Source organism: Danio rerio, chromosome 20 (genome assembly GCF_052040795.2).
Source record: "Danio rerio strain M-AB ecotype USA chromosome 20, GRCz13ab, whole genome shotgun sequence".
Classification (NCBI taxonomy): domain Eukaryota; kingdom Metazoa; phylum Chordata; class Actinopteri; order Cypriniformes; family Danionidae; genus Danio; species Danio rerio.
This window is the reverse complement of record NC_141040.1, coordinates 24,619,453-24,632,634: the sequence shown is the minus strand read 5'-3', so window position 1 is coordinate 24,632,634 and position 13,182 is coordinate 24,619,453. Positions and strand designations below refer to the sequence as shown.

Sequence of the window (13,182 nt, the reverse complement as noted above, 5' to 3'; positions counted from 1 at the left end):
AGTGGGGTCAAAGAGCACCTTTAAAAGAGCCCTGGTCAGTCATGAATTGAGCACTGGACAGATTTGTAATTGTCACTGGGAGAGTTTAAATTTGTACTGATCATCTCTCATCAATGGGCTTCGGGTAGGATCACCTTATCTCTGCAAGGGATTGACCCTGACCATCTGTTACAGCTCACCTGAGTGGTGAGCACACATACACACCTGAGGCACATGTCTCTATGGTGACTAATGCTCCCTTTAGCAAAGAGATTAGCATCACTACACGACAAGCTAATCCCACTTTATCAGAAGTCTGACGGCCTTAATTATGGTCTGGCATGAAAGACAGTGAGTATTTATACTTCTTTGACTGGCATCACTGATATTGATAACCGTCTTGCCTCTTGAATGTTACAAGATCAGATATAAACCACTGACAAATTTGTGTTTTTTAAAAAACAGGGAACTGTTTGAAAATGCTGATACACTGTAAATTAATTAATTTTTTCACCTTGCTTGTTATTAATGTTTAGGTAATTTTTAGATATGGTTTTGAATTCTGAGAACATTATCTCATTGTTTTTATTATAATATATTATTGTCATCATTTTCTGAATGACCAAGAAAATGTCTATTCTGGTTATATCGCTGTACTTTAATTATTAACAAACCAGCGTAATGATTTATGCAAATATCGAAGACAATGGTTTTGACTCTAAGGGTGCTTTCACATCTACACTTTTGTTTCGGAACGTATCTCGTTTGCCCAGTTAGCGCGGTTCGTTTGGCATATGTGAACAGGGCAATCGCGCTCTGTTCCGCGCCAAAGTAAGATCCGCTCCGCTCCGAGATCGCTTAAATGAAGTGGTCTCGGCTCAATTGAAACGGACCCTGGAACGGTTCGATTGCAGTGAGAAAGCGATCCGATCCGAGCGCGGTTATATCACAGTGTTTTATGGATGTGTAATAGGCTTACGGCTATATGAAGAGAGAATTATGAGTAGGGCAGGAAGTTTCGCGAGTCTCCGGATGCCCGCAAACGAGTGATGATCTTCCGGTAATCTCGCGTCTCCCTCCTCCTCAAATAGGCATCATCGCGCACCCTTCTCACCCCTCCCCACCACGTCTCTCCTCAGACACGTCGCGCGCGCCCCTGTCAATCACCACCAAACCACCACCTCTCCTGACAGCTTAGCGGGACGCTGCAAAATAAACCCTGACACTCTTACTCGCACTACCTTGTTTTAGCTCTTTTGGTCCGATTAGAAACTGTGCAGTGTGAAAGTGAACCGCTCCAAGAGCAAAGAGCAACAATGTTACATTTATAATCTCTGTTTCGGAACAACTGAATCGATTCACAGGTGTGAAAGCACCCTAAGACACTCCACTGTCTACTACAACAATGTTCAAATGTCCCAGGAATGATCTGTCATTCATTACTTTAAATTGTTTTACTTTTATATGCATTTTCTTAAAACATCCACAGATCAAATAACATTCCCTTGCGACCCCATAGGAGTCTCCGAATCCCGTATAGGATACTGCAGGTGTTCTAGCAGCAGTTGCTGTACTGTGTGATGAGTTTTCTGACTTGACAGAGACTGATCCGGTTATATCTGAATGTAATCTGTTTGCTGTGGCATGCACCCCAAAGAAATTATGCTACAAAAAAAAGCATCTTTTTCTTTTCAAAGAAAACAGTCCAATAGATCTATGAGAAAAAAGCATTTAAGGAGCTCGTTGTCATTGAAATTGAGTATTTATGTAAGAAATGTAAAAAAAATAAACATACAATCTCGAAGTGATGAGCTCTGAAATGATGATCTGTCAGCACAACCACTGGCAGATTAGTTCAATGAAGCTCAAATAATCAATGTTTCCAGAACAACAGTCAATCTTCACCTTAAATAACCTAGTCTAAACAGATGTGTATTTACGCACACACACACACACAATTATAAAACCTTGGTAAACATCTAGGACAAAAACATGCTGACATTGGATAATTGGATTGTTTTAAAGAAACTTTAAAGCTAATAATTTTATGATGTATTTTTGGATAGTATTTTATCTTATTTTGTTTTTATTTGTATTGTGATCATGTGTGTTTAATAAATGTATTTAATTATAAATCATTCATTCATTTTCTTTTTGGCTTAGTCACTTTATTAAACAGGGGTTGCCTTGGAGGAGTGAACCGCCAACTTTTCCAGCATATGTTTTACGCAGCGGATGCCCTTCCAGCTGCAACCAACAATCACTGAGAAACATCCATACTGTCACTGACTCGGTCCCAGTCATTCCCCTCGCTGGCCAGCAGAGGTCACGATCACCGGACTATTGACATTACGTCATCCACATACACTGATTGCAGACACACCTGAATCACATCCCATAATCACTCACCATACACATATAAGCAGCACTCACACACACATCTTTGCGAAGTCTTGTTCTGCCCCGGCTAACACTACTGAGCGGTCTCAGCCTTGCCGGCTTACCCGTTGTGATCCTGCTTCGTCCACTGACCCTGTCTTGCCTGCCGCCTGCCTTGTACTCCAGCCTGATTACCGACTCTGATACTAGCCGCCTGCCTTTGAACTCTAGCCTGCTAACCGACTCTGATATTAGCCGCCTGCTTCAGACCCATGCCTGCATATTCATCCTGTGTTTACCAGCCGCCAGCCCAACGACTACATACTACCGTGTTTGATGTGAGTTTGTGCACGCACAACATCTGTGTGCTATTGTTTATTAAACTGTGTTTAATAAAAATACTGCAAATGGATCCCTCTGTGTCAGCCACTTCGTTACACATACACACTCATTCACACACATACACTATGGACAATTTAGCTTGCCCAATTCACCTGTATCACATGTCTTTGGACTTGTTTAGGAAACCGGAGCACCCAGAGGAAACCCACGCAAACACGAGGACAACATGTAAACTTCACATTGATTAAATGCCAACTGACCCAGTCGAGGCTTGAACCAGCGACCTTCTTGCTGTGAGGCGATCATGGTACACACTGCATCACTGTGACCCCCCACATTGAATAACAAGAGAACATTATTTCACACATCACATGAAAGCTGAAATAAACTTTACACAGATATATGTATGTTATAAGACAATATTTGGCTGAAATAAAATTAAATATCGGGAATCAAAGAGTTACAAAAGAAAGAAAATTGCCTTCAAAGTTGTCTGAATAAAGTGCATAACTATGTACATTACTTATTTAAAAATAGAGTTGTATTTATTTATGGAGTTTTATTTATATAATGGTTTATATATTTAGATATTTTATGGAGGGAAATTTAGCAAAAAATCTTCATGGAACATGATCTTTACTTAATATCCAAAAGATTTTTGGTATAAAATAAAAAGCTTTCATTGTGATCCATACAATGCATTTTTGGTCCAGGTACAAATATTTAAAAAAAAATACTTCATATTTAAAAATATTAATTACAATAAATGTATAAATCTACTACAGACTAAAAAGATTACACGTCTCAATAATTCTGTCATTTGATCTTATCACAAACAGACAAAAGATAAATGAATGGGTTTGGCAGTCTGTAAAATATGACCTCTTTGTATCTGCTCTGTAGCGTGAAGGACTGATTTTTTTGCATGCGGCTGAAAGCGCCCCTCCCAGAGACAGGTATCTATTCTCCTCTGGCAACTCTAAACAGCACTGCAGGTCTCAGTCAGTCATGATGCCATGCACACAAAAGCAGAGTGCAGATATGGGTGTGACTCAAGCAGACCTTGCCGGAGTGAGACTGTTTGTGAGACATAGAGACAGCAGTGGTGTAACTCTATCTTGTCGTTTTGAAACGCAGGTGTGGTGAGTCTCAAACGCACATCATTTGAGAAACAATTATGACAGCTTAGAGGAACAACAATCCTTCAATTTAAAACAGGGGAATGCTACTTTCTTTAAAGTGGACATATTATGCCCCTTTTTAGTAGGATGATGTCTATTTTTGACATTCCTAGAATGTATCTGTGAAGTTTCAGCTTAAAATACCTCACAAATCATTTATTATTGCTTGTCAGATTTGGCACCATTTTGATGTAAGCAAAAACAGTTATTTTTTGTGAGTCCCTTTAAATGCAAATGAGCTACTGCATTTTCAGAAGAGGGTGGAGCCTTAAAAGGCTATTCTGACATTTCAGAAACAACAAAACAAACAAATCTCACACAGCCAAAATTTCAGAAATGACTAGTTGTGGAATAAATAGTTATTTGTTCAAATCAGAGTCAAAAAAGGATGGAGAGGAGCTGGATGCAACTTCTAGACTGAAGACTCAGACTGTTGGCCTTTGAAAATAAACATTACTCTATTAGTAAGATTCTCTTATCTTTACAGAAAACCTAAAATGTTTGTCATCCAACTATACAGAGCATAATAAATATGCATTTATGAATTATGCTGAGTGTGACCATTCTGGAATGTGGAATTAATCTATGGAAATATCTTGGTTCTCTGTGAATACAGTCAGAGAGGATGTATTTATTATAGTACTTAAAAAGTCAAGATTTTCATGATGTAATTCATTGGACACATAATAAATCAGTCTGCCCTGAAATCCTACTTTCTTTAACTGGGAAACTTTTTTTGATGGGCAATATTATATATATGTATTTCCTCCCGGTGCTCCGTTTTCCCCCACAGTCCAAAGACATGCGGTACAGGTGAATTGGGTAGGCTAAATTGTCCGTAGTGTATAAGTGTTTGTGTAAATGTGTATGTGGATGTTTCCCAGAGATGGGTTGCGGCTGGAAGGGCATCCGCTGTGTAAAAACTTGCTGGATAAGTTGGCGGTTCATTCCGCTATGGCGACCCCGGATCAATAATCTTGGAATATCGGAATAAGCCGACAAGAAAATGAATGAATGATATATATATATATATATATACATATATATATATATATATTCTCTTATTCTTATTTATAATGGTAGGAAACACTAAAATTAACGTTTTAATTAATTATTATTATTATTATTATTATTATTATTATTATTATAAATTAGCGTTTACACAGAAAAAAGTCAGGTTTTCATCATGTCACTTAATTATTGCTTCAAAATTTTACTTCAGACTATACATTAAACTTTGGAATACATTTTATGTCCACTAAGTGTTCTTTAACAGCTTTTGTTCGCAACTATAATCTGTGTAGGAGTGACTAAAAAAGTTACTTGCTGAATGGCTTTCCATGATTTACTCTGAAACATCCTCTGGGATCCCTAAAGGTGCAGTAAATGCTCTTCCTCTTCCTTTCTATCCTCTTTTGACAGCATATTGTAGCACCATTGTTTTCACATCCTGACACATCCCTGCAGACACTGAACTGGGCTTTCCCTAGGGAAAGGATGGACTTATACAGAGACCAGCTTCTATGCACTTTCAGCTTGGTTTCATTTAATGTTCCATTTAATGTAATGGTCCTAAAAGCAGAATATAATGGCTGTTATGCAGTACATTTTTACAACGATTTACAGAGGACACCCACTAAAATGTCATTCAGTGCGACAACAGTTTATATACCAGGTTATATACAGGTATACTTAGAACAAGGATATTATACTGATATTAAAAGACTCTATTTAAGGATCACAGTGCAGCCAATTGACTGTCATTCTAAATCATTATTCTTTGTCGTAATTCTATCCTAACCGACTGGCATTTGTGACCAATTTTCTATTTATTAAAAATATACACAATTAGTCTAATTACTGTCGAAGCAGTGGCGCAGTAGGTAGTGCTGTCGCCTCACAGCAAGAAGGTTGCTGGGTCGCTGAATCGAGCCTCGGCTCAGTTGGCGTTTCTGTGTGGAGTTTGCATGTTCTCCCTGCCTTAGCGTGGGTTTCCTCCGGGTGCTCCGGTTTCCCCCACAGTCCAAAGACATGCAGTACAGGAGAATTGGGTAGGCTAAATTGTCCGTAGTGTGTGAATGTGTGTGAGGATGTTTCCCAGAGATGGGTTGCGGCTGGAAGGGCATCTGCTGCGTAAAAACTTGCTGGATAAGTTGGCAGTTCATTCCACTGTGGCGACCCCGGATTAATAAAGGGACTAAGCCGACAAGAAAATGAATGAATGAGTCTAATTACTTGTTCTTTTAAATATTTTAATATGAATGTGTCAGAATGAGTTTTTAATAAAAAAAAATTTTTATATTGAATAAGAAAAGAACAATATTTCACCCATTTTATTTATTTTATTTTTATTTATTTTATATTTAGATTTTGTTTATATTTATTTATTCTTGTAAGACAGTGTGTACACTACCAGAAATTCATTTGATCATTTATTTGATACTTGCCACCAATTAAAGTTGAAAATAAATTCTCAAAATATAAATCGTGCATTTACCAAACACTTTAGTTCAAAGAAATGTATATTGTCTTTCATACTGAGATTTGAGCCCAATGAAAGTGCCATTTTACTGTCTACTGATGCCCCTTCAACTGAACTATCCTGTTCTTCAGTCAAGATGAATGGGTAAATCATAGCATTTTTCAGCAAAATGTTTTTAATTGTTTCAAAATAAAAATAAAAAATACTACAAATGAACTACAAAATTTAGTTTGAATTTAGTTTAATTGACTTAACTATTTTTTATTTGTGTCTCTGTAAAGCTGCTTTGATGCAATAAAAAAGATGACTTGTCTTTCTGTGTCTGCATGGGTTTATTCTACAGAACTGTTACTCATTCTAAATTTTCTGAGAGGTAAAAGATTAGCACTATTTTCACACTACTACAAGATTGCTAAATATACAATATTAATAAGCATTTCTATTATCTATTGTTTAATAATTATCTTTTAAAATTATACCATTTTGATTCTCTCTTTAAGCCACTACCTCAGACATGCAGTGTAAAAGGGAAAATTGATTTATTAATTTTAATTTAGACCAACTTTTGGTGATCTCCGGCTACATGAGCGAAAGCGACCATTGGCTATAGAGGATGTGGGCATGTCGAGCAATGTAACAAAGTTGAGAATCCTTCAACTTTATGCAAATAAGTAATGAAGCTTGTGAGCGACAACCAATACGGGCATCAGCAGAACTTACATGATCCTCTCTCGGCTCATGCAGCAGACAGTTGTACACTCCTTGCTGTAGATCTACACACAAATACTTTTTTTTTTTTGATGTACCTGTGACAGATTGTAAGGTAACCTTGAGTGTTTTAAAAGGAGCCTATAAAATAAAAGGTATTATTATTATTATTATTATTATTATTATTATAAATAGCCAAAACGACAAACCACATGCTTTTTTTAGTTTCTTTAATTTTTGTAATGAAACAATGTTTAATTTTATTGCCAGGAAAACTCCTTTGCTGTTAGTGATTATCATTAATTAACATGAACTAAGCAAGGTGGGAATGCTCACTAGCAACTTCAGTCACCACCCAGAGTGAAAAGCATCTACAAAGTCGCTGTTAGTGTGAATGAGGCTTTACACTCTATATGCACCACATATATTCTTATAAACACACTAAAACTCAGTGTTACAAAGATCCAAAATAGACATCATCTTTTTGAAAAAGTATGTATATGCTGTACACTGTAAATGTAATGACAAAAAGTCAAGACAACAAACATTGTTATGTTGCTTTAACTTATTTTGATAAGTTAATCAGGTTTTAAGTTGGCGGTTCAGGTTTTAATCTTAAATTATATAATATAATTTATTTTTAATTTACTATGTTTAACTTAAGCTTTTATTCAGTTTGAATGATGTAAGTTGAGATGACTATTATTTTTTTCATTTAATAATTTAATATGTTTATCGTAATATTTTTAGTCAGTTTGATTGATGTGAGTTGAGATGACTAGAAAAGTTTATTTAATTCAACAATAAAAAACTAAGATTATTTTACAGTGTATACAATTAACTGTATATATGCTGCGAACGGCAATGCTGCGGCGCAGTAGGTAGTGCTGTCACCTCACAGCAAGAAGGTTGGTGGTTTGAGCCTCGGCTGGATCAGTTTCTGTTTGAAGTTTGCATGTTCTCCCTGCATTCACGTGTGTTCCTCCGGTTGACCGGTTTCCCCCACAGTCAAAAGAGATGCAGTGCAGGTGAATTGGGGAAGCTAAATTGTCCGTAGTATGTGTGTGAATGACAGTGTATGGGTGTTTCCCAGTGAAGGGTTGCAGCTGGAAGGGCATTCATTATACTTTGGTGACCCCAGATTAATAAAGGGACTGAGCTTAAAAGAAAATGAATGAATGAATGAATATGCTGTAAATATACATTATACTGTATAACTGCAGATTAACTATTTCTACTCTTGACAGCTGAACTATTTACCCAACTCACACCTTAACCTTTTATGATTTTGATTGTAATAAAGTCACATGCACCTTTTCTAAAGCTACTTTGGAACAATGATTATTGTGAAAAGAGCTATACAAATGTACTTGAATGGCTTGAATAATCCTCTACAAAATATAAGCCCAATATGCATCCTTTTCTCCTTGCATTACCATTCACAAAGAGTGTGACTTGGGTTTCACATCCTGTGGATCATTGTGTGAAGGATACGTGGCGTTCCTTCTGTCCTGCACACCAGGTAGAGACAGGCAGCGATCACGTGTGTCATCTTTCGACCTCTCGTCAAGTGTTTGCTCACCACCATCTTGAAGAAATTGAAGGCCGTGTCCAGGCAGTGCTGGTTGAGCTGAAGTTGACTGCCGAGGTTGTGGATCTGCCGTTTCCCTAGACACACGACACACACAAACACATCTGATTGAGCAAACACACACATTCGTACAGACCGAGGCATGACTTCACACGCAGGTGTTTGCTTTTCCAGTAGCACTGATGTCATGAGAACACTGCACAGCCAGACAGACTTTTAATGGAGCCTGGAAGCTAAAACAGCCAGAAAGACAGCTGTTTCACATCCCGTGTGAGGCCACAGACCCGTTTCCTCTGCTTTCACAGTCGCTCGTACATTAACTTTTTTACAGACAATCTCAGAAAAGCTGTGCTGTAATTCATCGGACACAGAATAAATCAGTCTGCTCTGAGATCTCATTTTTCATTTTTGGGGGAATATTTTTTATACATCTGTCTTATTCTATTTCAAAAGCAGTGGTGGGTATTCCTAATATTAGAATTTATATTTTTGGACAAATCATTGTTTAATCAAGGTAGGAAGAGTGGAATGGTTTGAATTTCTTCAAATGACAAATAACAAAAAAGATTTGCACTGAGTAATATATTAAATATACGTCAGGAGATAAGGAGAGAAACGTTTCGGCTGTGAGCCATCCCATCATCAGTGAATGATTCATTGTCTCTTGGTGCTTGCATACTCAGTCATTTCAGGTGTTCACAATCAGTTGTGTCACAAATCTCATATTGAGCTTATTCTCCGAGTAAGAGCGGGTGCAGTCATTTGAATCTCTTTGGCTCGAGACTTCCGGTCTCATTCACTTCTATTCATTTTTAGATGTTTAAACAGCTCGTTACACTGCTTGATGATGCAAACTGATATTTTCTTATTATATTATTGTGCTTTTTCTGTACAGTCATGAACACACTTGTTTGTAGAGCAAGTAGTTTGACTGTTTTCTGCCGTTTATTATTCCTAGTCATTTCTCCTATAGACGAATTATCGGTTTGTAAACATTCAGGATGCGCGTGCAGCGAGGTTGCAAAAAAAACTTGGAGCGCTAGCAGTTACAGTGAGGGAATAATATGCGATGCGGTGCTGAGTTTGTGGTCCCACTTTATATTAAGTGTCCTTAACTACTATGTACTTGCATCAAAAAATAAATACATCGTACTTACTGTGTTCATAATGTGAGAACACTTGTGGTGCTCTTGAGTTGAGATAGGGGTAGGGTTATGGACAGGTTTGGTGGTATGGGTAGGTTTAAGGGTGTGTTGAGGTGTAAGGGATGGTCAACAGTGTATTTAAAAATGTAACTACAGAAGTTAATTACAGATGTAATTATATGCAGGTATTTAATCATCCATAAGTACACAGTAAATACATGTATTTACACAATTAATACATTGTAACTAATTATTAATTTCTGTGTAAGTACACATTAGTTAGGGACACCTAATATAAAGTGGGACCGAGTTTGTTGTTGTATTAGAGATAAGTAAAATTGATTACATATAATTTATGTATATATCATTTACATAATGCTTTCAGCGTATTATAACAGCTTATCACCCGGTGATAAGCACAGTTATTCGGCAAAATTAACGTTAAAGTGAGCGGCATTCGTCTGACAGGTCCATTTGCCATAGCACCCTCCCAAAAGATATTAGATAAGACGAAATGGCCAAGCATCCAGCTCGAAATATACAATTATATCATTGAAACTTCAAGTGATTTTACAAGAGAGAAGTTAAAGGCCTACAAGTGTTTGAATGCCTACAATGTTGTTCTGTGTGGTCATGTGCAAGAAATAATATTCCATGATTACCAGATTCAAAACTATGTAGTGCTAAAAATTGAGGTTCTGCCTAGCTAAAGACAAGAGAAGAAGACGGAACTGTACAAGGCCTGGGTAATCATCAACAAGCAAAACAACTGCATTCTGACAGCAGGGTATGTGAACTTACATGTTTACATTTCATTCTTAGCATTCAGTGCTATGATTCAGCATAGCGTGAACTTACCTGATATAAAAAAGAACTGCATTAAAAGTTGAGAATTTTTAATTAAGTCCACACTCCATTCAGCTCTTCTGATGGCTGTTAGCCAACAACCTCTGCGGTTTACAGCGTGGTGTACGTGTAAGTTTTCGATTTTTGACATTTGATTTTGGCATCCTACCGCACAACAAGACATGTTTACTATTGCAACTGGTCTTTTTTTTGCAACCGGTATGCGCGGTTAAACCCGTGTAAGGTCATGTGTGACGTGGGTTGTTAATAGGTAAAAATAGGCATGTATGTTTATACTTAAAAAAATATAAATTTATTACATAATATATCATTAGGAAAAGGGAGTCTGTTAAAGTTAAGTAAAAAAAAAAAAAACGTACCCAATGGTCATTTATTGGGCAAATAGCAAACTGGCCAGCAATTCAACTTTCCTTAGTCAGAATTTGGCCTTCAGAATTCTAAAAATGTAAACATTATTATAAATAATGTAGAGCTTCTTGATTTTTCTAATTTCTTTTGTAAAAAAGGACATTTTTAAAGTTTATTATGGGTAACAAAAATAGCCTAATTAGTATAAAAAAAATAACTTTAATATGAGCTGCTTTAGGGGCTTCAAAGCTTTAGATATTCATTCATTCATTTTCTTGTCGGCTTAGTCCCTTTATTAATCCGGGGTCGCCACAGCGGAATGAACCGCCAACTTATCCAGCAAGTTTTTACGCAGCGGATGCCCTTCCAGCCGCAACCCATCTCTGGGAAACATCCACACACACATTCACACACACACTCATACACTACGGACAATTTAGCCTACCCAATTCACCTGTACCGCATGTCTTTGGACTGTGGGGGAAACCGGAGCACCCGGAGGAAACCCACACGAAGGCAGGGAGAACATGCAAACTCCACACAGAAACGCTAACTGAGCCAAGGTTCGAACCAGCGACCTTCTTGCTGTGAGGCGACAGCACAACCTACTGCGCCACTGCCTCGCCCAAGCATTAGATAGTTATTTTGTTTTCTAGCAAGAATAAGGTCCAAGATTCAAAATAAAAGTTTCTTGTAGTAAAAGATGACTTGACTTGTCATTTTTGTGTGAATAAATTTATTCAAATAATGTATTTTGGTAATTATAGGTGATTTTTTCTCAACATAATAGAATAATCATATCTGGCTTATACATTATAATTATGTTGTATATTGTATCCTTTTTTATATTGTATTTTTTATGGTCCTTTTTTTCTGATGTATAACCCTTTTTAATTGTCAAGACTAGAACTGTTTACACCAAGTTTACACCTGGTCACAACATGCGTTTCCGTATGGAACACAAATAGAAAAACTGAAAACTCCAAAGAAAAAAAATGTATAAATAAAAAGAGCTTTGGCCTCAGATATGACTTTGATAATCTACATTAAATCCATGTTTTGATCAATCTACAATGCCACATTAAAATACCAAGTGAATCATATTTTTTTTGATGGACAGACCTCTCGCTCAGTTTTAACCAAAGATAAGAATTATTTGTAATACAGTCTATTAATTTTATTATGTGAATGTGTGTGTCCCCAGATTAAAAAAGGGACTAAGCCAAAATGAATGAATGAATGAATGAATGAATGAATGATTTGGTTCAGTTTTTTTAAATGGAAGTTCAAACTCCCATGATTTTATGCACAGAAGTCAGATGTGTGGAAAATTGTGGATATAATAAAATCTAAAAATGTATTTAATTCAGTACAGTGACATATAAATTATTTAATTGAACTCTATATGTGTGTAAAACCACGTCCCTGTTTCTCCTTCTTTTACATTCGCTCATACATTAACTCTTTTACAGACAATCTCAAAACAAGCTGTGCTGTAATTCATTGGACACATTGAATAAATCAGTCAGCCCTAAAATCCCACTGCGGGCTTGGATGTGTTCTGCATATTAAAATCCACACTGAAAAAACACAGTCCAGTAGGCTATCTGGTGGATTTGTGTTTACTTAACACATCATTTAGCTAAAGACCTTGTTCACCCAGACGGTGAAATTCTCCTCAGTTGTAAACAATGGGAATGAGTTACTGTAAGCCGCTTCACAGTGTCAAAGACGGAAAGCTGTTTTGCTGGACAGATGTGATGGAGTTGATGAGTTTGACATGTTGCAGGCATTCATTATACTTGAAACCGCACATGTTGACGTGTTTATAAGAAACAAAGACTTTCATCAGTCAGTCTTCTAAATGTGCAGATTTGTGATAATGAGGCCAGCAGATGCATAGACACAGCAAACTTTTTTTCTGCAGAAAGTTTGTTGGGGAAAAAAGAGAATTTTAAATGATTTCTGGCTTTTTCGATTTTTTAAGTAGTTTTGGAAAACAGAGGACAAACAATGGTTGATTCAATGATTTTACAGTTTAGAAAAGTTTTTAAAATGTGCATATGATAAAGGTTTTACATATGTTTCCTTTCAGATATATAAAAACTTTAAAATATGTTTAAATGATTAATACAGAAATAAGTATTATTAATAAGTTTG

General features: G+C 36.7%; 1 protein-coding gene across 14 annotated transcripts in view; it reads right to left on the bottom strand.

Annotated features, from left to right (window-relative positions):
- brf1b (BRF1 general transcription factor IIIB subunit b) overlaps nucleotides 1-13,182 on the bottom strand; it is a 204,450-nt gene that overhangs the window by 100,646 nt on the left and 90,622 nt on the right. For all 14 annotated transcript variants that reach the window (XR_015517470.1, XR_015517468.1, XR_015517473.1 and 11 more), the window contains 1 exon segment: nucleotides 8,566-8,739. Coding sequence is in view for 3 of the 14 variants with exons in the window: in XM_087296422.1 (XP_087152548.1) it covers nucleotides 8,566-8,739 (174 nt within the window). In the remaining 11 variants the exon portion in view is untranslated.